The following is a 26,924-nucleotide window of genomic DNA, read 5'->3' on the forward strand; positions in this document are numbered from 1 at the left end:
AGAGTACCCATTTTTCCATAAATAAATTTATTTATCGAATAAAATAAAAATAAACCCATTTTTCAATAAACACCAGCTAATTCTTGGAAATAACTATTTATTAAAAAATGGGTATATTTTTATTTTATTCGATAAATAAATTTGTTTATAGAAAAATGGATGTTAAAGAGTTGGTATTTGATGGGAAAATGATACTTTAGGATATTAATGGATAACAGTTAAAACACATTCACAGATTTGGTATTTTAAATAATGAAAATTGGTTCCATTTGAATTAGATGTTTTTGAGGGTATTTTTCAAAAACAGCACTGTAGCATTTCGAACGTGAAATACAAGTACTGTACATATCTGCTATTCCTTTCCCTTTTAGACCAATCAATTTGACTTTTGTGCTTTCTGATAAAAAATTTTCATTTGTTTTTTGTGAAAATGCAAAAAAAAAATTTAATTATGTATAAATCGAAAAACTTGCTAATTTAATTATTGGCACTTTGCTCATACGTTGGAGGACTGATAAGAAAGCCGTGAAGAGCTAGTATTTTTATTAATGAAAACCTTTCCCGTAAATGGCCTGCTCTTTATGGCTTTCCTTCATTATATGATCAAAGTACCATACTTTTTTGTATTTATCACGAATTCACATATTGTGACTGTGAATTAAAAATTTTTCGAGATCGTATTTTCATTAATTAGTCTTTTTTTTTCGTACTATCGTTAGTTTGATGAAAAATTTAGTTGCACAGTGTTTGGGAGCAACTTCTAAAGTAACTATATAATCCTAAATATTTTTATAATTGCTTAGTATATTTATGTCATGGGTATATATTATTGGTAATTAGAAAATTATAGTTTCACAATTTTTTAAATGTAATAAAGAAGTGGGGAAACAATGTACAGTGAACGGAGGAATTAGAGGGGAAAAAAGGATGCATCCGTATATGTCTTGTTTGGTTTATGTCAATCGGTATTACTACTGCAACATAACGGTCCGTGAGCTCTTTATTTTACAAATACATGTGTCATGCTCTGAGAGACTGCCTACGGTAGGAATGGTCAAAGGCTTCCTACCATAAAGGTTTCCAAAGAGAATCAATGAAGCAATTCTGACGCTTAACCGAATCTTCCTAAAGCCAGAGCCAGCCACATGACAAGAGACCAAAATGATGCTTAACAATTGCCCTCAAAGTTGCCCAAAATTACGTGATAACCGCTTGACCAACATTGCACTGTTCATAACCCAACTCCCGCTTTTATATAGTTAGATGTGCATTAGGTTGCATGAAGCCCACATGGGGTTTTGCTTCTCGACTAAAAGAAACCTAATCCCAAAATAAAAATACTCAAACAACCTCGAGATTTTAGAACTTTTGATGGCTTGAACTTTCACCGAAGAGGTAACCATTCTGCACATGGGGCCAAATAAAATAGAATGAATAGTCAAAAAGCTCACTAAATTATCAAGTATGGTATGGATAGTTATCAAAATTTTCTTGTAGCCATAAAGGTCACTAAACTGGCAAAAAAGGACCAGTGAGGGTATTTTATCAAATTTTACCGGTAAAACAACTGATTGCCAAAGATCATTTTGCCTAAAATGTCATTGAATTTCAATGAATTAATGTTGTTTTATCGGTAGAATTTGACAAAATGATTTAAGTGGTCCGTTTTTGCCAATTTAGTGACCTTTGTGACTACAAAAAAATGTTTGAAGATTGACTCTTGCCATATTTAGTAGTTCGGTAACCCTTTTGACCATTCACTTAACAATATACAATCTTCATGGTAGCTTGAGACTTCTTTGCATCATAATGCGTTAAAGTATCCTTGTAGCTAGGAGCCAATTTGCTGAGCACAAAGGGCTGCTCCAAATTGACCATTGAAGAATGCCAAAACAAAATAATAAAAAAAAATTTCTTTACAAGATTTGGTGAGCTCAAAGTATGTATAACTTCACGCAATTAGGACAAACACATAGAGCCCTCGAGAGCAATCATTAAGGGCTGCTTTTTTTTTTTTAATGTATCATGACAAATAAAGAGAATGTAGAGTCAAAAATAAATGCACAATTCATCAACAGGGACAATAACCATTCCATCAGCACCCTGCCACCGAATAGGATCCAGGATCCAAGCCATAGCAACAAAATTACAAGAATAGTGGCTTGCTGAAGAGTAACATTCAAACATAATAATGAGACTTTTGTATGGATAGTGTATTATTTGAAATAATTACTGTGACACTTTTTATGATGTGATGTATGTGAGATAAAAAGGTGATTGGAAATATAAAAAGGTGTGTTGGAAAATGTATCTATGATGCAAGCGAAATATTATTTGGAATATTTGGGATATTTTGCACTCTAGAATCAAGATGCATAGTTCTGACTTGACGGTCACAAACTCATTCAACCTTTTTAACTTCATCTTACAACAATTCATCCTTTATGATTTGCATTTGACTAGTGCTTTAAACAAAATTCCATGCATATCTAGTGCATAGTTGTCAAAATCGCGATTCGGATCGTAGGATCGTACGATCCTACGATCCGGATAATCAAAATCGATCCGGATCGTATTCAGAGTCGCAAATCATATTAATCTATGCAGGATCGTGTAGGATCGTAGTAGGATCGGTAGGATCGTACGATCCTACAAGTTTTTGTAAATTTGTGAAATACGAGACTCCATTTTGCAAGTAAATGAAAATATTTGTGGTATATTTGTAATTTATCAAAGAATTGCAGCCTTTAATTGCAATTAAGAGCTTTTGGTAGGATTTTACGATCCTACGATCCGATTCTGTGAAACTAAAATCAATCCTACGTAGGATCCCGATTTTACAAACCTTGATCTAGTGTGAGGTGTTGCCCTATAAAGTTCGCACCTTTCTTCAAACAGCACATAGTTCGTATGGTGCTTAATTCAAGGGTGCACTTTGGAAAGAACAAGTGAATGATAACAGTTGTCGAAAAGGATTTGTCAATGCAAAAATATACTATGATGGAATTCCCATTAGATTTGAGAGAGAGAGAGAGAAATCACGTATTTTTCCTTTTCCTTTCCCTTAGTTTTTTGTTACCCACAATATGTTAATGTGTTATTTGATTGATTAATTTTTTCTTCTTTTTTTTAGGTAAATTATATAGTTTGTATTGATAATTATGCATTAACTAAATTTAATTTCATAACCAAATATTAAATACTAACTATAATTAGACATGCACCTTATGCTTGACCTGATGGCTAACTCACCTAATTAAATCGAGTTGGTTGTTCATTGAGAAATGAAAAAAAAAAAGTAAGAAATGAAAAAAAGAGTAGAGGGACCTCAATTTGAGATGGGCTTGGCAGGCGAAGTGGCAGCTAAACCATTTTTAGGTCGGACTCAACTGGACCCAACAAATGTAAACCTTTCTTTCCCTAAAACTATGTAGCCTAATGATGGCAAAGCATGGAAAAGACCAAGAAGAGAACAAGAAAATGTGGGGCAGAAATGATCGCACAACCAGTTTTTGAATAGTATAAAATAGTATAAAGCTTTAGTAACAAACTATAATTCATCCATCGTATAGAAGCCACGAGTTATATAATTTTGTGATAGTATGTGAAATAATAAGATTGTTCACAATTAAAAATGCGTGTTATGTTATTGTTATGTTATTTGTACGTAACATTATCTGAATCCTATTTCTCGAAAATTTATTTTGTTGGCAAAATTTAAACTCTTCTGATCAATCCAAAAAGTAAAAAAGAGAATTTAAGGTACACGATTGAGACCTATTCGCTCTCTCTTTTGGGATATTCCAACTACTTGCAATGTAGTTTGCTAATGACAGTTTCCTCTGGTAGAGAAAAAGAAAATTGATGTTGTGAGAGCTTTAACAAAATGACAATTACAATAAGAAAAACCCTAGCCGCTAATCTATTTGTCATGCATGCAGACGAAAATCCCTACTTATTTTTGTGTCCATGTTAAGTTGGTTGACTTGGCTGTCAATTCTGTAACAAAATCAGTGATGTTTCTACGAGGACTCCGCCTGTACAGATAGCCTGAAAACCTAGTTCCATCCATTTAAGATGTGGTTCTCTTTTTTTTTTTTTTTGTCGGAAACGATAAAACCTAATCTATCCTATACTAAGGGGATGGGGGCGGGCCTAAGGAGGCCCAGGGATAAACCGGAGGGGACTGAACTACCACCGGATCAGAAGGGTGCACAGCACACCCGCCTGAATTTTTTGAAAACAAACCACTGAAATGTGGTATTTTTGGTGGGAGGCAAGGTTCGAACCCTTGCCTCCCACCCCACCAAGTAGGTGGTGGCCATTGAGCCAAAGGCCCAGTGGTTATTTAAGATGTGGTTCTCGAATTTGGCAAGTTTCACAGTTTAGTTTCAAATTGAGAGTAGCAATTATGCAGATATATAGCCTTCTAAAGAGATCCAAATACACTATTAATGCTCTTTTATAAACTTGTGAATCCGAAAAGACTCTTTAGCTAGGGATATTTCATGCTTGCACCTGATAGGCAGAGTTTTAGGAGGAAAATGAATTAAAAACTTTACTAAGGAGTTTTTAAGCTTTGTATTCTTTTCTCTTGGTATCTTTCCCTTTTCCTTCTCCTTCTCACCTTAGATGAAGAAGTACTCATGAAGTGTAAAGAAGAAAACTTAGGGATGCAATTTTCTGGGATTTTTTTTAATATCTTGATGGCATTACTCCTTCAAGTTGGATCTCATAATTCAGATAATTTAATCTCCTGTCACAACATGATCCATTCAAGTTGCTGAAAGCAAAATAGAAGCAACAAATTATTGCTCCATGAACACATGAAAAATTATCTCATAAAACTTGATTCATTTTGGTGTCATTGCACGTAACGATGCTAGGATTGAGCCACATATTGATCTTAATGTCTATATTTGTCATAACCTTCTTTCTCCTTAATCTATGTAGCAAGATAATAGCACTTAGGCACAAAGTTACATCTTTTATTCCGGCTCCAAAACTCACTCTCTAGATTTTACATAATTATACTTCTTGCTAATATGTCGTGGCGTTGTTAAATTGAGTGCTTGAGGGATACTTCCTTGGAAACCTACCATTAATCATCACTATCATCACCTTCTTCTTACTTGCTAGCGGCTTTGAGTGCTTGAGGGATACTTCCTTGGAAACCTACCATTAATCATCACTATCATCACCTTCTTCTTACTTGCTAGCGGCCAAAGCCGCCAGCTCTCTTTCTCTCTCTGATATTGTTATCGCTGCCATTGCTGCCATGTGTAACAGTAGCAGCAGTTGCTGCCACTGCTGCCGCTACTGTCTTCATCTGCCGCGGCTTTCCTATCAAATGGCTGGCCAAAGGCCAGCTTTTGTTTAGCCAAGAGAAGCGACCCTTTCTTCTTCTCTACCCGAACTGATCTTTTTCATTTTTTTTAACCCCATCAACTTTCCATATTTTCCTTTCTATACAAAAATTAACTCTAAAGTTAAGGAGGATTCTTGCCTTGACCCGAACTCTTTAAAGTTTTCTTCAAAATTTTCCCTTAATTGATTTAATTAACTTTTAAAAGTTAATTAGGGTTTACACACTTTTATGTTGAAATGAATATGAATGTTGTATTCTTTAGTAGGCTAGTTAATTATTATTATCATTGTTTTTGGGCAAGAGAGGGTGGAATGTAAGAAACGAGTAGGGGGAAGGGGAAAGAGGAATTTAAATCCAAAACCCCCAATTCTTAGAATTTCAATCTTAGTTAATCAAACTTTTCATGCTTATATGTAGTACTGTTTCATATGTGGTATTCTTCATTAGGATTTATTGAGTACTTATGCGTTTGATTCATAACTTTTGGAAAATCTTCAAAGTATCTAATTTTTACTTTTCCAATATCCTTTTAATAAATTTCACTATATGTGCTTCACGAAGTCACATCGATAGGAATCTAATTCTGCCAAATAACTGCAGAGATAAAAATGTTTGCTTTACCCCAGAAAATGTTGGGGAAGTTCATTTTACCTCTGATTCTATTGACAATCATTGTTTGCCCACAATTACCAAAATGATTGATAAATTGGTATAGCATTCATCCCTAAAGTGAGCTGATTTTAGGGGAAAAGAAATATTGCTGAACTGATTTTGGGGGCAAAAGAAAAATTCACGTGCATGTGGAGGATTTTTTGGGTTGCAATCAAAAGGAAGTACAATTAGTTGTTGGAGGAATTGGTAGACAAGTGAAGATTTTGCAGGCTTATAGGTACCTATCTGACTGAAAGAAAGGGAAGGAAGTTCTCGTTCTGAAAGCTAAACAACGACCAAAAATGATAATTAAGAGAGAATCTCATTAGGGCTAAGTGTTATATTAACCACTTGTTAATTTTGAAGCTTCACTAACTAACGGGTCTAACATGAGTTATACTAATAAGACTGACTCCATTATCTTAATTAATCCAAAACAGCCCATGTGATAAAAGGAGCCCACAAATAGTCTACAACTATTTGCATTTGACCAGAAAATTATAAAAGAAATAATTTTAAATGTACAAAAATAACCCTAAATAATTAGCAACTATTTAAAGAGCTAGTTTTCATAAAAGGATTCAATTGAGCTTTCCCACCAATTAAAAACCAAACAAAAAGAACAAATGAAAATAATTAAACCATTGTTACCAATTAGCCCCTAAATAGTGAGGAACTATTAACCTTTGAATTTGAATACCAAGTCTCAAATAGACATTTTTCACTCCTTGAACCCCAAAATTCAAAAAATAAACTGCTTCCTCCAATAACACATTCATTCACACTTGGCATTCAACGGATAACTTACGCTGTTCTCTTGTCTGGTTGGTAGATACAGGGTACAAGTTACAAACATACAAATGCAACCATAGTTATAGATCGACTTGGAGTTGCTATCGCGAGGAAAAAGAAGAAACTTGAGAGTACTCAAGGTTCAGGAAACAGCTGAAACATACACAAAAGGGCAAACTTAAAGGAATTAATTCATGATGAATTCCACCAAAGTTCATGTTTTAGTTCTGCCATATCCTGCCCAAGGCCACATAAACCCCTTGCTCCAATTCTGTAAACGTTTGGTGGCAAAAGGTGTCAAAACCACCTTTGTCAACAGCGTCTTCATTTCCAAGTCTATCCCCGCAGATCCCAAGAGCGCAATTAACTTCGAGGCCATTTCAGATGGCCATGATGAAGGTGGCTATGCGGCAGCTGAAAGCACCGGGGCCTATCTTGAAAAACTGGCCACCTTCGGCTCAAAGAAGTTGGCTGATCTTATCAGGAAGCTTGAAGACAAGGGCGAACCAGTTCAGGCCGTGATTTATGATTCACTCTTGACATGGGCTCTTGATGTAGCTAAGCAGTTTGGACTTGTTACAGCTTCTTTTTTCACTCAAACTTGTGCTGTAAACAGCATCTACTACAATGTTTATCATGGACTTCTGCCGGTCCCTCTTTCAGACTCACCTATTTCCCTTCCTGGATTGCCACTGCTCCAACCAAAGGAAACTCCATCCTTTGTTTACCTTCCCGATTCGTCTCCTGCTTTTCTTCACTTGCTTGTCAATCAGTTCTCCAACATTGATCAAGCAGATTGGGTCATCCTCAACAATTTCCACAAATTGGAGGAAGATGTAAGCATTTCTTCCCCTTATACAACTATACTGCATACACCTTTCCTACTTACTGAGCCTCTCTCTTAGCAAGAGAGTATGACTTACAGAGATCCTAAATTCTATGCAGTATAAAAAATCTACCAACTTTGATCTCTTTTTGTTTGTTGTTATCATCAAACAGGCGCTGAATTGGATGGCGAAACTTTGGCGAGTGATTACAGTCGGTCCAACAGTTCCATCCATTTACTTGGATAAACGCCTTGAGGATGATATCGGTTATGGAATAAATCTCTTCAAGCCGGAATCCAGCTTGTGCATCAACTGGCTAAATAGTCAACCTAAGGACTCGGTTGTTTATGTAGCATTTGGTAGCTGGACAGAAATTGACGTAGAACAAATGGAGGAAATAGCTTCAGCTTTGAAGGAAAGCGGATTCAAATTCTTGTGGGTCGTGAGAGCATTTGAGAAGGAAAAGCTTCCAAGCAAATTTGCTGAGGAGACATCCGAGAAAGGTTTGGTGGTGACATGGAGTCCACAGCTTGAGGTATTGGCACATGAATCCGTCGCTTGTTTTGTTACTCATTGCGGGTTCAATTCAGTGCTGGAGGCGTTGAGTTTAGGGGTGCCGGTGGTGGCAGCGCCACAGTGGACAGACCAGCCCACCAATGCTAAGTTTCTCGTGGACATTTGGGGGGTAGGTGTAAAGGCTGATGCGGATGACAGAGGAATTGTGAGAAGGGAAACGTTAGTTTCTTGTATAAGCGAGATTATGGAGGGAGAAAAGGGAAAGCAGATTAAAGAGAATGCCATTGAATGGAAGGCTTTAGCTAAAGAAGCTATTGATGACGGTGGAAGTTCTGATAAGAACATTGATGAATTTGTTGCTGGATTAGCAGGCCAGAAAGCCAAGAAGTAGACGTAGGTGCTACACTGAAAAGGGCAACGTACCTTGTCCTCCAAAAAGTACTCTCGTAATAAATAATTTAGTACTTTTATATTTGTAATAATTTTCTTGTACTGACAAATTCAATGTCATGATTCGTGTTTCTTTGAAATATATGAAGTAAATGAGGCAACTTCTATATTTTTTTAGTTTCTTCAACCAGAAAATTGTGCTTAACTTTTCTACTGGTGAAGTCTTCTGTCTTTCCCTCTCTCGGGTGTGTTCGGATGAATTCGGCTCCTCTAAGGTGGATTCTCTCTACATCATTTTCGACAATGCACATTTGAATGAGTGCATGGCATGGCATGTGTTTTCATTTATTAGAAATGGACATGATTGTTTTATGTTTAATTAATTCTAACCCTTGTTAATAAATGAATACAAATGTCATGCATTAAAGTTAATAAATGAATACACGTGTTGCATCCAAATGTGCACCATAGAGAACAAAGAAAATCCAACGGAGAGGAGCTAGGTCCATGTTTGGATGGGAGTTATTTGCCAAAAAAAATTATCTACTTATATTTTAAATATATTTTCAACGCATTTTTTTTTTATCTTTTTAATCACATTTTTATCTCATATATATTACATTGCAAATGGTGTATCACAAATTTATTTTTTAACACACATTTTTATATCATAAATATCACATCGCAAAAAGTGTTAGGATAATTATTTTAAATTATATTTCAAATAATTTCCTATCCAATCACGCACACTTGATCCTACCGTGCGAACTGAAACCGAGCAAGGTTTGCTGGCAATTTCAATTATCAGTCCAAGTTGGGAATGGCGACGGCCAAGAGAGAGCTGAATCCATGTGGGAGTACGGGGAAGAAAAAAGCCACATGCAATTTGGGAAAGAAGATATTCTCGTGGGACGAAAGAATAATAGGTTTCTTTCCAATAGAAAATACTACAAAAGGAAAAGGCCCTTGTCATACTTCAACCGATTAAAACGTTGCAATTAGCTTGAACGGTAATGGTACTTAGAAGATTCAAAAGCAAATTTCCTCGTACGTAATTTAAGTTAGGAACGATCCAGAATACAAACACCTACGTTTCTTCTCAAAATTTCTGTACTCACTCAAGCAGCAGGGGCCCGGCTTGAAACTAAAAACAGTAAAAGCTATATTACAACTTCATAATACATATTCAAACGTAAAATTTCGTATTGGTTTACATCTCATAAATGTACCTCAAAAACATATTATCATAAGATATAGTTAACGTACAAGACACACTGAAAATTTTTTCCCTGTAGTTTACTTCATTAATAATTCTCACCTTATGAAAAAATTTTAAAGGTTTCAACTAAATGTTATGGTCTAAAAAACATTTTTATAGTCAAGAAACTAAGTAAACGAAATGGATATATATGGTCATTAGATATAAGATAAAAAAAGATAGTAACTACCTTTAGAAATTTTCAAGAAGGGCATCTTTGTACAAAAAAGTTGACATATATATATATATATATATATATTGAATCTTTATTAGAAATAAGACAAATAGTAACTACCTAAAACTTTGGCCAGGAGTAAATTGAAACTAGCCTGTAGATTTACAGATGTAACCGCAATTAAATATATACCAAAAGCAATGAAAATTAATTTGCTATTTAGTTTGTAATTTTCTAGTTTTTTATTTACCTATGAATCTATATCAGTAATTGTGCGAATTTGTATTTTTTTAACCAAATTTTTGGTCAAGCTTTGGAGAAGATTTTGTTCAATATGCATAAGTATAGTAGTTATTAAGTTTCATTACACTTTTTCTTCATCTGATCCTTAGTAACACTTTGTCCTTGTATCAAAAAAAAAAAATTGTCCAAATGAGCTTTACATATGTACATCACACTAGGGTTGCAAACGAACCGACCCGCTCGCGAACCGCTCGAGTCAAACTCGACTCGAGCTCGAGTTGGTTCGAATCGAAATCGAACTCGAACTCGAGTTCAAAATATTAAACTCGTTAGGCTCGCGAGCTCTAGTATATATATATATATTTTTTTTTTATTTTTTTATTTTAAGTATATATATACATATTTTTTATTTTAAGTATATATATACATATTTTTTATTTTTTTTATTTTAAGTATATATATTTTTAATTTTTTTATTTTAATAGTAAAATTACATATATATTCTTAATATTTTATTATTTATTAAGAAAAAAATATTATTTTATTTATTTTTTTAAAATAAAATAATTATTTTTTTATTTTTTTCGAGCTCATCGAGCTTGAGCTCGAATTCGAGTTTAATAAAATTAAGTCAAGATTCAGTTCGATTAGGCCAAAACTCAACTCGACTCGACTAGTTTGCAACCTTACATCGCAACCCCTTCTATGATCAATCAAATATTAGAAACAACCTTTCCATCCAAGAACTTGTCGAAATGAAATTAGTGCCCCAAGATAATACTTGTATGGATGATGCCACATTTTCATACCAAAATATGCAAGGTCTTAATGGATTAAAAGTACTGCACTTAGGTCACGTTATATAAAGTAAATATATAAGAACAAATGATAGAATGGAAAAGAATTGACTAGAAGTTGTAAAGGCAAACGTAGAATTTTCCGAAAACAACTATATTAATTTTGATCTCTTCCACTCGCTTCATCTAGATTGTCAAACAACCAGCATTCATAGTCTCACAAACCTTATAAGATCCCTTCAATATTCTCCCATGATTCTCATGAATTTAGGTGGTGCGAATTGGTACATTTGTGCCACATTTGCACCTTATTTAATAATATATATATATATATATATATATATATATATATATATATATATATATATATATATATATATTATAATGAGCATTGTGATGAGTATTGAGATTAGCGCTTTTACTTGTTTGCACTTCTATGCAATTTTTCTAACTTTTTCGTTGCTAAACTCTTTTTTTTTCAGTATAAGTAAGAGATTTTGAAATCTGGACGTCTCACTTACATATCCTCCCTGTGTATCACCTAACCCAATCCTTCCTCCTACTCAACTTTAATTTCTTCTACATTTAATCTATGTTCTAGCCAAATACAAAGTTTAGTATGTTCAAATGGGTTTAGCAATAGTTGAAAAAATAACAATTTTTTAAGTTTGAAACTGCATTTCGTATAGTCAAAAATTAGTAGAAGTAATTTGGTCATACAAAAAATATGTTATTATTTTGACCAAATTCAATTTTCATGAGGCATAAAAGTATTAGTAAAACCCAAATTCAGGGGAACAAATGCAACGAACCCGATTTAATTATATACACATTGCAAAATTAAAGAACTAGGGGTAATTTTAGAAACCCCACCTGAGGTTTCTAACAATATCACTTGGTATCATTAAATTTTTAAAAATTTCACTTCTCACCCCTACTTTAAGTTTTCATTTTTGTAATAATTAAAACCTATTTCAAACTATAATATTAAAATATTAGTTTAGAAGAGAGAATACAATCTCGTTTTGAATTTTGCCCTTTGTTGTCTTCTCTTAATTGTCATAACACGCTAATTTTATCTTTTAATTTTTGTAAACTTGGTTAATTTGACTTTTTAATGGGAATTTAAAAGTTGATCACAGGGTTGAGAGACCCTTTAATAGTTTTTATGTCATTGGTTTAGACAAGACATATTAAATATTTAAAATTATAAATAATTTACAATACTCATAAACATAACTTGAAGTATTTTACAATAATAAAATTAACTTTTTGCACTAACTTGAAAACAACACAAACAAGTTTATACATAATTTTCACCATTTTATATTTTTCTAGTTTTTAAGCCATCTATTTTGACACAAGAAAATTAGAAAATTCTGAAAATTTTATAACATTCATAATACTCATCAAATTAACTAAAAGCACTTTATAGTGAAGAAAATATTTTTGTAACTTGCAAAAACCTCAAATAAACCTTTAAACATTAGCTCGTTTTTTTTTGTATTAAAAGTAAGACAACAAAATGGCGAATCAAATGAGATTATATTCTATTTCTCAAAATAAAATTTTAATATTATATTTTGAAATGAGTTACAAATATTACAAAAATCTTATAATAAGGGAGGCAAGTAAATTTTTTTTAAAATTTAAGGCCTTGTTTGAAAAGGAATTTTTTACCAAAAATTTTTACGTTTTCCATGAACAAATTTTCCAATCACTTTTTTATCTTATATATATATATATATATATATTAAATTGTTACAGCATATTTTTTACAAAAATTTCAAAAAGTTACAATACAAACATGATCTAAGAGTGCTAAGTGATAAACTTCAAGAGAAGTTTTTGAAATTATCTCGAGGAACTACCGCAGACTCGTGTGGCGTTAAATTTACCCACTTTCAGCGCCAGAAAAATCATGATCATGGGGTCATGGACGTGCTCCATAGCAAGAAATAAAGGTACAACGGTAGATTTGTTATTGTTTTTGGGGTCAGGAACCACATGACTTGAGCCACTCTCTATTAGTTAAAAACTCAGTCAATTGATGCCATCGGACTGGCTGGCTGCCCCTCCTAGTGCCCTGCGCAGTCAATAGATTTGCATACCTTGGGACAGGTTTGTACTGGAATTTACGTTTTAATATTGCTTATTAGGTGATGCATGAATCTGAAAGATCATCACTGTACAGTCAGTCCTTTTACATTGTATTGCTGATTAGGTGACTTGATACTTTACTAATTAATTTTCTGAACAGGTTAGTGCTGCTAGGCTGGCATTTCCTAATGTCATGCTCAAGTCACGTGTACTGCTAGGCTGGCATTTGCGCTTTTCTCTTTCTTTTGTCAGAAAACAAGGTGCTCCGATTTTCAAAACATTATTGCCAGCTGAGTGTTCGTTGGCACAGTAATAGAAATGAGGATCAATACTCAGCATAATAACCCACCTTCAGTTTATGGGGTAATTTGACAATAAATCACACATGTATTCCTGTTTAATTTTCTTGATTTTAATTCCCTGGAGATATTCCACATGTTTAAATTATTAGCTTGATGCAAATTTGGATTTTGATTGGTTTCAGAATGTATTTTTCCATTTTCTTCCTGTTTTCCGAAGTTCATGAGCTGTGTTTTGTGCTTTTAAGGGTCGAATTTCACTTACCATAAAATAGACAGCATACCACCAGCCAGAAACAAGGGAAGAAAAATGCCTTTTAATTCATGGTCCTGAGGTTTTATGTTCCCAAATCAATGGCAGAGTAGAAACCACAAAGTTGGACAGTTATTAGACAAGTTTGCAGCACACAGGCTGAGCATAGACAAAATTATGCACATCAGGTGATATACCCTTATTTGATGTTCACTATGGAGATTAAAGTGGGACAAGGTTAAACCTTCTCTTAATACACATCATCAGAGAAGTGCCATCAAGAAAATCTATGGAAATAGCTACTAGTGTACTAATCACCATTCTTCTAAACCTGAACATATTAAAACCATAGGAAAAAGGTTTGATCGCTCAATTCTTCCTTTCCTTCTTTTCCTTTTTTTTTTTTTGGTTAGTTTCCAATCTTGAGAATACAAAATTTGGAAAGGAAGAAGCTGGAAGGGGAAGATGAAAATTGAACCATTCATCTAAGAGGAGGAACAAAAATCCCTCTGTTTGATCACTTACTTGCCAAAATCATACTACCAATAACGTCAAACTCTTAGTCTGAGAAACAATCCATGGTAGACAAAAAGATCAAGAAGCAAATGCAAAATGACGGATATAATCATTTCCGTCAAGCGTCTAGCACTTTTTTTTTTGACCGCCTGTCCCCGGCCGAGAAACACCCCGTCAGAGTTTCAATTGGCGGATTATTTTTTTTAACATATATTCTGATAAATAAGCCGCAAAATCGATGCTATTAGGCTGGCGTTCCTAGTGCCTTGTGCAGTTAAAAGACTTTCGTGCCTTGGAAGGGTTTATATTGAAATTTACGTTATAATAATATTGCTTATTAGGGCAGTGTATGAATGTGAAAGTTCATTATTCTACTTTTTTTTTTTTGTTCCCTTGTGTTCATTTTTGTCGCTTTCATACCATCAAATTCTTTATTTTCTCCTCCCTGACCTGAGCCTAAGCTTGACCCTGGCCGTCCTGACAATCAAGAAAGAGATACATTACAATAGTGATTTTTTTTCTTTTGTTTTCTTTTGTTTTTTTTCTGCAACGACAATAAAGCATCTTACTTCTGCACTAAACAAATTATAAGAGAGGAGAAGTTTAAATGGACTTACATGAGAGTTAAAAGATGAACCGTCAGATCAGATAAATACGATACTACAGATTATTTTACAGGAGATTATTTGTTCAAATATATTTGTTTACATCTCCATTACAATTTTCAATACACATTTTTATCTTCTCAATTACCTTTTTATCTCACATACATCACATCACAAAAAGTGCTACAGTAACAATATTTCAAATAATTTATAATCCAAACAATTGTATGGATACTAGACAGAGTATTATTTCAAATAATTATTTGAAATAATTACTGTAATATTTTTTATGATGTGATGTATGTGAGATAAAAAGATGGTTGAAAATATAAAAAGATGAATTGAAAAATGTATTTATGATGCAAGCCAAAATTTTTTTTAGAAAAATTTGCTATCCATACAAAGTCGTGATGGCACATGATTCAGAGCTAAGGGCTTAAGTTTCCCCAAAGTTTTTCTTTGTTTATACACAACGGTGTTATTTTTGTCTTTTCAAACGCAAGTCAACAAACCAATGGAGGATAATACACAAATTCATGGTTTTCTGTTCCTACAACTTTCTTTTTGATAACAATCCAACCTTCACAATTGCTTTGTAGGATTTGAAACATTAGCCAGACAAAACATATGCTGAAAAGCTAGCTTGAATCAAGAGGGCTAGGATTTAAAGAAGCATAATGGAGAAGCTCCTGATTTTTCTCCAGTGTAGCCATGTACTCTTCTTTCATGGTCACCAATGCTTCAATCCCATCACCAGATTTTGTTTCGATCAGATGAGCAATATTTCCCAATCCCTGTAAATCTCTGTTTCCACGCGCAATGCATGTCCATATGGGCTTTCCCCATCCAAAATCAGCCTCATAAAAACCAGTCTTGCGGATGCTGCTGATATACATACATTCAGCCATACTATTAGGGTCATAGAACACTTCATGGAAATCTTTTAAGGCTCCTATCAGCTTCTGAATCCCATTCTCACCATTTAAAGATTCAACAAAATCAGCGTTCATTGTACCAATGGAATTTGAGATCTTGTTTACCAGCAATTCCAGCTCTAGCTTAGGATTGTCACAACATTTAGCACGAGCCAACCAGACGATATTTCCTAGTGAATGAGGTGATAAAGGGGGCGAAATTTTTGTCCTCAGATTCACCGGGATAAACAAAACAGACCTTACTTTCCAAGCTGCTATGGCAGATTTCCATAGAAGTCCCATAACAGCCTTGGCTGAACTGGGTTTCGCGGAAGATGTTGATGTAGCTGCCTTGGATTTAAGAGCAGCCAAGGCCCAGCTATCGAACACAAATCTGCTTGTAGCATATTTAGGCTCGTTCTTTTGTGGCTTGGAGACCACAGGAGGTGAATCTTGGTACATATCCAAAATAGGAGGAAATAAGGAAGATGAAATAAAACTGGGATTTATTTGTACCGTTGATTCGCGTGCTGTAGCTGCCCAAGATTGCATAAATGTAGAAACTGAGAGACCATCAAAAATCTTGTGGGAAGCACTCAAGCAAATGGCAATACCACCGCAGTCAAAAATGTTTACTTTGAACCAAGATAGGATAACTTTTTGACAATAATTCCGTGGAATCTGGATGAAATGGACATAGCTGATTCATGAACTCATTTCAGGCTTCCTCAGAAAATCTAACAGTCCAATATTGGTTTGAGTTTCGACGTAGTAAACTCCATCATCATTACACTCAATATGCAAATTATCTTTGATTTTTCCTGCTAGTGGATAGAAGGGTACTAAGGTTTTTGATAGTGATTCCTTTAGACATCGACTTCTTTGGGAAATAACATCGTTGAGATAAGTGCCTTGTTGTTTTCTTGGGGAGAAAAAGAACAATATATTTGTATAAGAGTCACGAGTAAGCTGATCCAAGATTGAAAACCTAAAGGTTCTCAACTCAGGGGGAGTTGGAGATGCTGGCTTGATTTCTTCCTTGGAGATAAGTTCTATGTCCATATATGCAGTTTTCTGATTGACACTCAAATGAATGCTGCAGGGACATGTTTAGAAGAATTTTTAGCCATTACAAAAGAGGATAAAATTATCATAAAATTAAAATTTTAAATTTAATGGAAAAATAAACTTTATTGTTTGTTTTTCATATTTAAGATCAGCTCGTCTGGGGCTGTTTAATTAGCAATTCTGCTTTTGAGTAATAATTTTCAAATTATACTAGTACGTTGTAGTAAATGAATTACTCCCCTATAAATTGAGAAAGTCCTAATTTTCCTGCCTATGACAATAAAAAGAAAGCAATATGAATAAGAGTATTATCAAATTCACGAATAATTATTGCTTTTGGACTAGAAAAACATATAATTAGCTAGAGTTTCAATAACTTCACGTTATTGTGATGAAATTTTGGGACTTTTAGAACTATTCCATAATATCATAAACAAGAACAAAACTCAAAACATGAAATTTTTGCTATGTCATTACCGTGAAATGATGAAAGGTCCTCTCTACTAATTCTAGTGCAAAATGTACTATTGAGCATACCAAAAAAGAAAATGTATATTTTCCTATCTACAATTACATGTATCTCGAAGCTGAAACCCTTTAATTCAAGAACTTCTCCTCATCGACCCCTTTCAAAAAATATTCTATAATCACAGCCTAAAATTGACACTCATTTAGTTTTAGCAAAGGAGTTTCTTCTGTCCTTTCTAGTTATTTTTGTTTTCTTTTTTGTTTTCCCTATTTGTCTTTCCCCTTGTCTATAACAAAAAGAAACTGAAAAAACTTCCCTCCAATGGTCATGGACAACCAAAAAAAAAAAATCAATACTACGTATTCTAAAGAGTAATGAAGAAAGAAAGAAAGAAAAAAGTTTACATACATACCTTCTTGAGCCAGCAATGCCAGAACTGGGAAAAGTATAGACATGGCCATTACTCTGCCTGTTCATGAAATGTTCATTATAATACCCTTTCGATGCACATTTGCAGCCAAACAGCGCTGGTTTGGCAGTTCCTGCAGAACCATCAGCAATATTGTTTCTTGTCGATTGGCGGGGCAACGAGAAGAGATGGCATTTTGATCCCAATAATGACTCCCTTCTTGTGGGAAATGCTATTATTGAAATGAACCACCTCATGATGGGAGTGTTGAGGTACTGATGAATGGTGACTATATGGACAAAACTTCGTCGTTTCTATGGTGGAAAGTAGGTTGAACTTCCCACCGTCGGCACATAGAGTGTTAGAAGTACAGCTCGGCAGTCAGCACAAGCATCTCTATCCATGCTTTTGGGGCCCAGTTGAGAGAAGGTGACCGGCAAAGCCTATTATCATCTGAAGGAGCTAAAAGCAAATACTAATATAAATTGGGTTGGGTGGTTAAATAAATTAGTGAAACTATAGATGCTATACTGGAATAACAATAAGAGTAAAAGACCCTATAAATACCAAGAGATTGTAGGGTTTTAGTCAAGTAGAGTCTGCGCGGCGCCGTCTCAATGAATTAGGGTGTAAAACGCACTATTTTTAACAAGGTGCTCAACATTTAGGGTGTAAAACGGACTATTTATAAAACCTGAGTTTTGTTATTACTGACACGGTACTTAACATACCAGTCGTGTTTTCAGAATTACAATCCCAAGCTTAACATACCATATTGGTACCAACTGGGTTATAGTTATGAAATTGGCTTTTTGTTAATTATTATTACAAGAAATATTTATAATTGGAAAAAATTCAATTCTTGTATACTAAATAATAAATATTTTTAGGAAAAATCATTTAAAATATCTTGTACGTTTTGTTAAATGAATTTTTTCATATTTTACTTTTAAAATGTTTAATTTTATATATCTCACAAATTTAAATTCACAATTTTTGGTCCCAACCTGAGTTTCAACCATTTTTTAGTCTAAAATTATCACATGACTCATATATACTAATTTTTATATATAAAAATGTCAAATTTTACTTTTTTAGCAACAAAAGTAAATATAAATTGACAAAAATGAGTATGAATTTGATCAGTTGTTTAATTATGAATGGGATATAACTTTTTTTCCTATAAAAAATGAACTTTTCTTTTTGCCATGATAAAAACTACTTTTACTTTAACTATCGATAACTACCCATGACTAGTTTTACTTTAACTATTTAAATATATGTTTTCAACATAACTACCCATAAATATTATAATTACTAACATAAAATTATTTTTAAAAATATTTTTGAAAAATATTTAGAAGATTAAAATTTGTTTTGATAATAAAAAAAATATTTAAAGTATATGATCATAAATATTATATTTTTTCTATTGCACCCACATTGGATGTGCATGAGCACTAGTTATAATCAAATTCCAAATCTCACTCCTAGTGATAATGCAATTGTTTCAAATAGTGAATATCTCCCCTACAAAATAATTAGATTGTACTATATTAGGTCCTAAGTCTGCCATTAGTTGTAATGAACATGACCGACTATAAATCACAAATTTGACAAGCGCAATATCAAATTTCGAGTCTTTTTAACTATTAATATTTTCCACTAGTTATAATGAATATGATGGATTATAAATCGGAAACTTGATGAGTACACTAAATTTAAGGCATTTTAACTATTAACTCGGAAGCAACGATGCTTAGATGTCAAGTTATGCTCCCATGTTCAATTTAATGTATTTAGATAAGGGTTTAAAGTATATATGAGGATCATTTTGATTTGGGATTTTTCAAGCACTCAATGACTTATTGTCACCTAGGTTTCTTTAAGTGCTCCATCTTAATAATAGTGTAACTATTTTTACACAATCTTCACATTTGCTAATTTTTTTTTGTTTAAAGTAATTTATACAACTTTCATCATTTAACATTTTTCCCTTTCTTTTTTTGTTCAAACGCAATTTTTTGTTCATTGCAGTTACCTTCTTTTAATTATGTTTTTCTTTTGTTTAATGTAATGTAGCCAACCTTTTTCTTTTTTTTTTGTTTTAACAAAAAAAAACCATTATTATCTTAGAACCATAGAGAAACTCAAGAAACAAGATGAAGTAGTGGTTAAGCTACACCCAAAAAAAAAAAAAAATGCACGCGATTAACATCTCAAATTTGAGAGATTTGAATGATGGGCATAACAGTAAAATTATAAGATCACATGCTTCCATATTGTGAATTTCATCTATGCATTTGGGATTTGCAAGAAGTGTACATACCTTTGAATTGTCAAGATTTCTTGGTTATTTGTGATTATTTATATGGTAGAATAATTCACTAATGTAATTACTCAACTGAAAATTTTCATGTACATACCTTTGCGTAATCATCGATAGTTGGGATAGCCATCACATTTACAAATTATATGAATAGTATTTTTCTTAAAGAAAAAAGAAAAAGTTGGGTAAATTATATTGAAAAAGACTTAAAAAGGATAAATGCAATAAAGGAAAAATGCTTTTGAACCAATAAATAGAATTAAAAAATAAAATGACAAAAAATGGATAAATTACTTTAAACAAAATAGAAAAAAATCACTTTAAAATGTCTTTCGAATTCCCAAAAGAGATAAAGATGCCATTTTAAAATAATTGGGGATGTTGCATTAGGTAAAAAAATCTCACGGATGCTTGAACTGAAGACACGAAAATGACATCTTTATTCTTTCACGAAAACAGGCTTTATCTTAAGGAAGCGCCAAAATTAAACTACGGCTCCCTCGTTCATTACCGGTTCTAGCCTGTCTTCGGTCGCAAATTTCATTTTTGTCTATTATCTGGCCCACCTAACTGTGTTGCCCGCTGCTCCTATCATTGCTTCCCACCATGCAAGGATGCCATAGAAGCAACCGACAAAACCTTACCCTTCAAATGTTAGTTGTATTTGTATATGATTGATACCGCATGCAAATGTGTGATATATCACAATGGGTCCATAACATTTGGAATTTATACTTTTTGAGTCCCTTATAAACGATGATGCATTTTGGTCCCCGGAGTTTTCAAATTACAAAAGTTTGGTCTCAATTTTCACTATTTGTTGGTAATTCCTTTGTGTATACGTAATAATCTGTGGCTGCGCCGGCAGAAATTAGGAACTATGTACACAACTTTGAATCTTCAAACGGCAGGCGTGGTCTGTCTATGAACTTGGGAGGAGAGTTAGAAATACCGAATCATTTTAATCACGTCTTCTAGACTATTTAGCACATTGTGTGTTAATGATAGTTTCAATCAAACAGTGTAAGAAAAGAATTTTGGGTCAAAATTATTACTTCTTACGTCCTATGAAAATTGTGTTTTGCGATTTGTGCTTCTTTTTTTCCCCCTTTCCCCCAGTGGCAGGAAGATTGTGGTCCAATACCACGATGATTTGGGTCCAAAGAAGGTTACCGCTATAGATCTTTACACTACCGAGCTATTAGCGTAGGTTCAGTTATTGACCCTATAGCATTAAAATTTCAGCATATCAATTTAAAAATAAACATTTCAGCATTACTGTCCTCAGCATAACTTAAAAATCATTCTTAGAAACAATATCTATAATTTGGTGTATGTAATTAAATAAAAAAGAAAAGCACTCGCTTAATGTATAAATCATTCTCATAAACAATTGTCATATTAGTTAGTACATAATTAAACAAATTTTAAAAAATCTAAAAAAAATCGGTCAAAATCGATTTTCAAATCCCCCCCCCCCCTTTTTTTTCTTAAGTTTTGCAAAATGCAACTACCAAGGTTCGAACTCAAGACTTTTATGATAAAAAATCAATGTAGTAACTATTACAAAATCTCATTTTCTTATGACTCTTTTTTTTAAATTTTCAACTCTCTCTCTCTCTCTCTCTCTCTCTCTCTCTCTCTCTCCCTCCTCTTTTCTTTTGTCACTCCCTTTTTAATCAAACCTCTTTAGGTTTAATTTATTGATATTTTTTCCATCTTTTAGTTTTGTTTTTGTCCATTAAATTGAAAAAAAAATTATTTTTCTTTAACTCTAAAGACTAATTATTTAATGCCACAACCACTCACTTTTATCTCATTTTGTTTTCTTATCAAGTTTGCATTTCTATTTTTGATTCTCTTGATTTCTTTCAAACTCCAAACTTCTTTTTTTAAATTGCAATCTCTAAATCCCAAAAACGTAAATTAAAATTTAAGTTCACAATGTCTAAATTCTCATAGATGCGAATTTTGTATAATTTTAAAATACTATGGTATTTTTGGGTTGGATTTAAGATTATTTTTTGGTAGATATAATTGAAATTAAGATGAAATTTATTTGTTTCAAATTTTATTTTTGAAAATCCAAGTTATTCAAAAATAGTAAACTTTTCATCGTATAAAGTTTTAAATTAGTCCATAGCATACCTTATTTTCTAAACCCAACCCTTGTGTAATGTTTCTCATATACCAAAGTCCTTTTTCTCACTCTCATCTATAACACATGACTCCTTTTTGTGTACTTTAATTTATGATATGACAGTCCCCTTCAATTTATAGGATATATTACTTGACAAATACTTCAATAATAATAAAAAATAACTTACCTGATTTCCAAACGTATATAAATACAAAATTTCTTGGCAACTACTCCAAATACGTATAAATTACTAGAAAAGTATTTACTTGTCACACAAAATAAAAATTGCCTAAACAAAATAAGTAATTTCCTAATAATCTCCACCAAAAAGCTTGATGTGTAGTTACACATACCAAATTATTACGTTGCTGTAATGTCCATATATACATAGCTAATCCGAGTCCAACTTTTAGCTGACTTAAGTTTGTAGGATTTTCCTTTTCACCACTACTTACAACTTGAAAGTAATCTTGGATCCCTTTTTTTATTCTGCTCCCAACTATCGAGGTAATCAAGAAACAAATTTTTTTTTTTAAAAAATCACCATACTTTTCCCCTTCACACAATATTGTCTCCCCCGTGTGTGCTTTTTAAAATTCCACCATTAATGAAAATCTCGTAACTTTGAGAGTCTCAAGATGCATGAGAGTTAGATTTTTTTTTTTTTTTTTTGGATTTTTTTGATACATATATCATACCGCTCGAACAACAAAACTGAAATACTTCCAACATCAAGTACATACCATTGGAAATTGTTAAGAACATTTCCACTAAATTACATCCTAATTTAACATTGGACTCTATGTTTTTCCATGTCTTCTGAATCACTTGCGGTCAAATATCCTCTACGTTTGTTGTCTTTCGATCCTTTCCCTTCAATGCCAAGACTTTTTGACATGAATATTCTTTTTCTATTAAATTATTGAATTGAAAATTACCGCAACTCACTTAATATCAGTAATTAACCAAAACCTAGCTATGATATTATACTAGATGCTGAGATCCAAGTGCTAACAAAGAATCATTGAAAAATTAAGTGCATGACAATTTAAAGGAAACAAATAAAAAACATGAAACTTCGAGTAGATACAAGATTAATGTGGTTTAACTCAATTATTAAATCTACATCTATAAAGACAAAATTCGATATGTGAGAAAAATAGAAAAATCTAATTTGAATCCCGACGCAACCGTAGTATGACATTTCTCACGTAGCAGAAAGCCCTTCCCTCACTCTCATTACATGTTACTACTTAAAACAAAAATAAGGCAATTTTCATAACAAGGTAAATTTTATTTCGTCCTTATGCCACCTTTTTAAGAAGAAAAGTGTAAGTATGACACTTGGTAAAGAAAAGTGCACGTAACTTGAAAGTTGGGTCCCCCCTTAGGAGTAGGAGTGGGCTAAACTAGACTAGCTGTTGCCGCTAAAGTAAAAAAATTAAAAAATTAAAAACGAAACTCGTATATTAACGTTTTAACACATGCCAAGCGTCTACCAACTAAGGTACCCATACGGGCATCCACAATGGTTTACATTCTTTAGAATGTAATCCACATGCCACGTTAGCATTCCACTTTTTTCTCTTTTATCACACTTCCACTCACAATGGATTACACTCCATAAGGTATAATAGCATGAGTTCATAATTAAATCAAATATTTATTTTAATAATGCATAACTCATATTCCATAAATAAATAAAGTAATTTTTAAAAATAATTTTGTTATTTTTAAAAAATAAAGTATTAAGTTTCATTAAATTTTTTACCTTTTGAATTTTTTATTTTCTAAAAATAATATTATTCATTTCTAAGTTTGGACAATATATCTTTTTCTATCTCTCAAAAATAATATATTGTTATTTTTTGAAAAATAATTATGCAGAACGTTAAACAAATATGTGATACCTCAAATGCGATTATATCATCATAATCCATACTTAATTAATAATTTTTTATGCAATTAGTTTGATTTCCATAACATAATATTACATAATTTAAATCAAATACACTGCTTATTTGTTGGGCAAAAATTTTCCAACGACTAAATTTTATAATGGGGTGACCCACCCATTACACGCATCATTTTGATGATGCGTGTAATAGGTATTACACCACAACGGATCTTCTGTCCCACACCCTGTGCCACTCTCTGTCCCACTTTTTATTATATTGCCATTTCTCATTCATAAACACCATGTTTTAATTCTTTTTTGTTTCCTTAAGATCCAATAACTATTAATTAAGTAAAAAATAAATATAACAGATTCAAAAAAGCATGATAGAATAGAAAATTAAAAAATACAGCAGAAAATTTATAAAAAATCTCATTTTTTATGCATTTTGATTTTTTGAGTTTGTTAAATTTTGTGTATTACTCAATTAATAGTTATTGGATCTTAAGGAAGCAAAAAAGAATTAAAACATGATGTTTATAAATGAGAAATAACAATATAATAAAAAGTGGGACAGAGAGTGGCACAGGGTGTGGGACAGAAGATCCGTTGCGGTATTACACCGCAACGGATCCTCTGTACCACACCCTGTCTCACACCCTATCCCACCTCTCCTAAACTTGCCAAGTGTCCTTTTATTAACCCAATCCTAAAACAACCCAACTCGAACCATGTTTAATTAATTAACCGATTAATCGGGCTGAGAAACTTAATCTCTATAACCAAAATCAATTAAAATAAAAACCTAAAAAACAAAATTAGAGATTAAACAAGGCACAAAAAAAAACCCCCACAAGGCCACGAAATCGGTTTCCCATCAGATTTCACTCCTCCTCAAAAGCTTCATCGCAACGCATCCCTCCAGAGATTAACACTTTCGTGGTCGGGGAACTAAAGCCTTTTCTCCTAAACTAAAGCTAGTCTTCAACGGAGCAAGGTACGTAGGTGAATTTTCTTTCAAATAAGTACTCTTCATATGCAACGAATTGCGTTATTCATGTAAACATCAGCACAAGCCTCTGAAGTCAACCTGAAGCCTCTGAACTTAAAGAATTTATGCAAAGGGATTGCTGGGTTCCTTCAAATACTTACTCTTTGATGATTTTCATTAAGTTTCAGGATTTATTTTTTTGGGTCTCTGTTGATTGAAGATCTATTTGCTTAAGATGTTCACAATTTTTTGTGCTTTTTGTGTTTGTATTGTACCTGTTGATGCGTCTTTGAAAAGAGAAAATATCTATCTAGCCTTTTAACTATTACAAAAACAATGAAGAGTTTGGTTAATAAGAAGAATATTAAATATAGAATCACCAAAGTGGTACGAAAAGCAACATGGTAGGGAAAAGCAACACGCTGGGTTTGATATTGACTCCCTAGATCTCAGAGTTCTAAATGGTATTAGTTGCGAACTTGCTCCCTTTTTTAGCTGATATTACCACTATCAAAATTACTTTGACCGTGTAACATAAGATTAATACAAATGTCAGTATGTTCTGTACTGAAGTAAATTTGTCCAAAACTTTTTGGTTGAATATTGTGCTTCCAAAACTAATTCAATTGGTGTGTATCAACAGACCAATTTGAAGTTGAAAACTAGATCAAGTGCCTAAGCTTAGCAAATCACATCAAATTGGCCTGCGAAGAGCTTCGAAGGTTTCCCACCAAGGTTTTTAAGAAATAAGTTGTTTCTCACCTTTGGGAAGAGCTTCAAAGCTTCATCCGTGAATATTTCGTCAAAGCTGAATGGTGAAGATGATGAACTCGGACAGCCCTGCTGCGTTGCGATGAAGCTTTTGAGAAGGATACCAATCTGATGGGAAACCAGAATCGTAGCTTGCTGCGTTGAATTGCACTTTGTTGTCCTGCCCGAATTTTGTGGGTTTTTTGTGTGCCTTGTTTAATCTCTAATTTTGTTTTTTGGGTTTTTATTTTAATTGCATCTGGTTATAGAGATTAAGTTTCTCAACCCGATTAATCGGTTAATTAATTAAACATGATTCGAGTTGGGTTGTTTCAGAATTAGGTTAATAAAATGACACTTGGCAAGTTTAGGAGAGGTGGGATAGGGTGTGAGGTGTGAGATAGGGTGTGGTACAGAGAATCCGTTGCGGTATTACACGGCCATCTGTGACCGTGTAACCAACTCTTAAACTGTTAGATATTACACCGCTTACTCCACGCGGTTGGAGATGCTCTAACGAAGTTATCTTGTGTGCGGATTTTAGCATTGTATGATTTATAATTTGCTTGAAACATATTTTAGCTATTAAAATGAAAGAGCTCAAAGGATAGTGAGACATTTTTCTTTTCTTTTTTGGATAAATTCTTCTGATGAGTTGCTTTGTTTTGATCGATCACTCATTGGTACTTGGCAGATTTTATCCTATCATCTTTTCGCAAACATTTTGATAGTTATTTATATACTGTTAAAATTTAGGTAAACTTATTTTCCAAAATTCTAAAGTTTAACACCATTTGACTAAGTAAAGTAACGTAATTTGGACCATCTTTGAAAACCGGAGCTAAGTCTTTTCCATGCCCCTTCACAGTGAAGCTATGATTTCCAATGATAGTTCGATCCTGCAATGTATGGGGTTAGAGGCAGGAACGGTTGCAGGTGCAATCATTTCAGACAATTATATGTATTTTGTATACAGTGTAATTTTATTTATATACGATGTAACTTATTTTTAATAACGTGTAACTTTAAAATTTTATAGATCCCACACAAATTATTAAAATCGAAATATAAGATGAAATCTGAACCGTATAAATTTTTTTGACCAAATCTCAGCGGTGAACTGTCAGGAACGATCGTCCGGCTTCCCAATGCATGAGTTGGCAAACA

At 33.1% G+C, this 26,924-nt stretch overlaps 2 protein-coding genes across 2 annotated transcripts; one reads left to right on the forward strand and one right to left on the reverse strand.

The window, feature by feature from the left end:
• The first annotated feature begins 6,832 nt into the window (after positions 1 to 6,832).
• On the forward strand, positions 6,833 to 8,721 carry LOC113726509 (UDP-glycosyltransferase 74G1-like). Its single transcript, XM_072075708.1, has 2 exons — positions 6,833 to 7,647; positions 7,811 to 8,721. The coding sequence occupies exons 1-2, from the start codon at positions 7,006 to 7,008 to the stop codon at positions 8,543 to 8,545; spliced, it is 1,377 nt and encodes a 458-aa protein (XP_071931809.1). The 5' UTR covers positions 6,833 to 7,005; the 3' UTR covers positions 8,546 to 8,721.
• Positions 8,722 to 15,347: 6,626 nt separating this feature from the next.
• Positions 15,348 to 17,982, reverse strand: LOC113726516 (limonoid 7-O-acetyltransferse-like). The gene is made up of 2 exons (XM_027250283.2): positions 17,654 to 17,982; positions 15,348 to 16,800 (listed from the first exon to the last, which is right to left on the reverse strand). Exon 2 carries the CDS (start codon positions 16,254 to 16,256, stop codon positions 15,429 to 15,431), a length of 828 nt encoding a protein of 275 aa, XP_027106084.2. The 5' UTR covers positions 16,257 to 16,800; positions 17,654 to 17,982; the 3' UTR covers positions 15,348 to 15,428.
• Positions 17,983 to 26,924: the final 8,942 nt, after the last annotated feature.

Source organism: Coffea arabica, chromosome 1c, assembly GCF_036785885.1.
Source record: "Coffea arabica cultivar ET-39 chromosome 1c, Coffea Arabica ET-39 HiFi, whole genome shotgun sequence".
NCBI classification, from domain to species: domain Eukaryota; kingdom Viridiplantae; phylum Streptophyta; class Magnoliopsida; order Gentianales; family Rubiaceae; genus Coffea; species Coffea arabica.

Coding starts and splice junctions, on each gene's coding strand:
- LOC113726516 (XM_027250283.2), bottom strand. CDS start 16,256: ATGCAATCTTGGGCAGCTACAGCACGCGAATCAACGGTACAAATAAAT.
- LOC113726509 (XM_072075708.1), top strand. CDS start 7,006: ATGATGAATTCCACCAAAGTTCATGTTTTAGTTCTGCCATATCCTGCC. Junction 7,648..7,810: donor TCCACAAATTGGAGGAAGAT/GTAAGCATTTCT, acceptor ATCATCAAACAG/GCGCTGAATTGGATGGCGAA.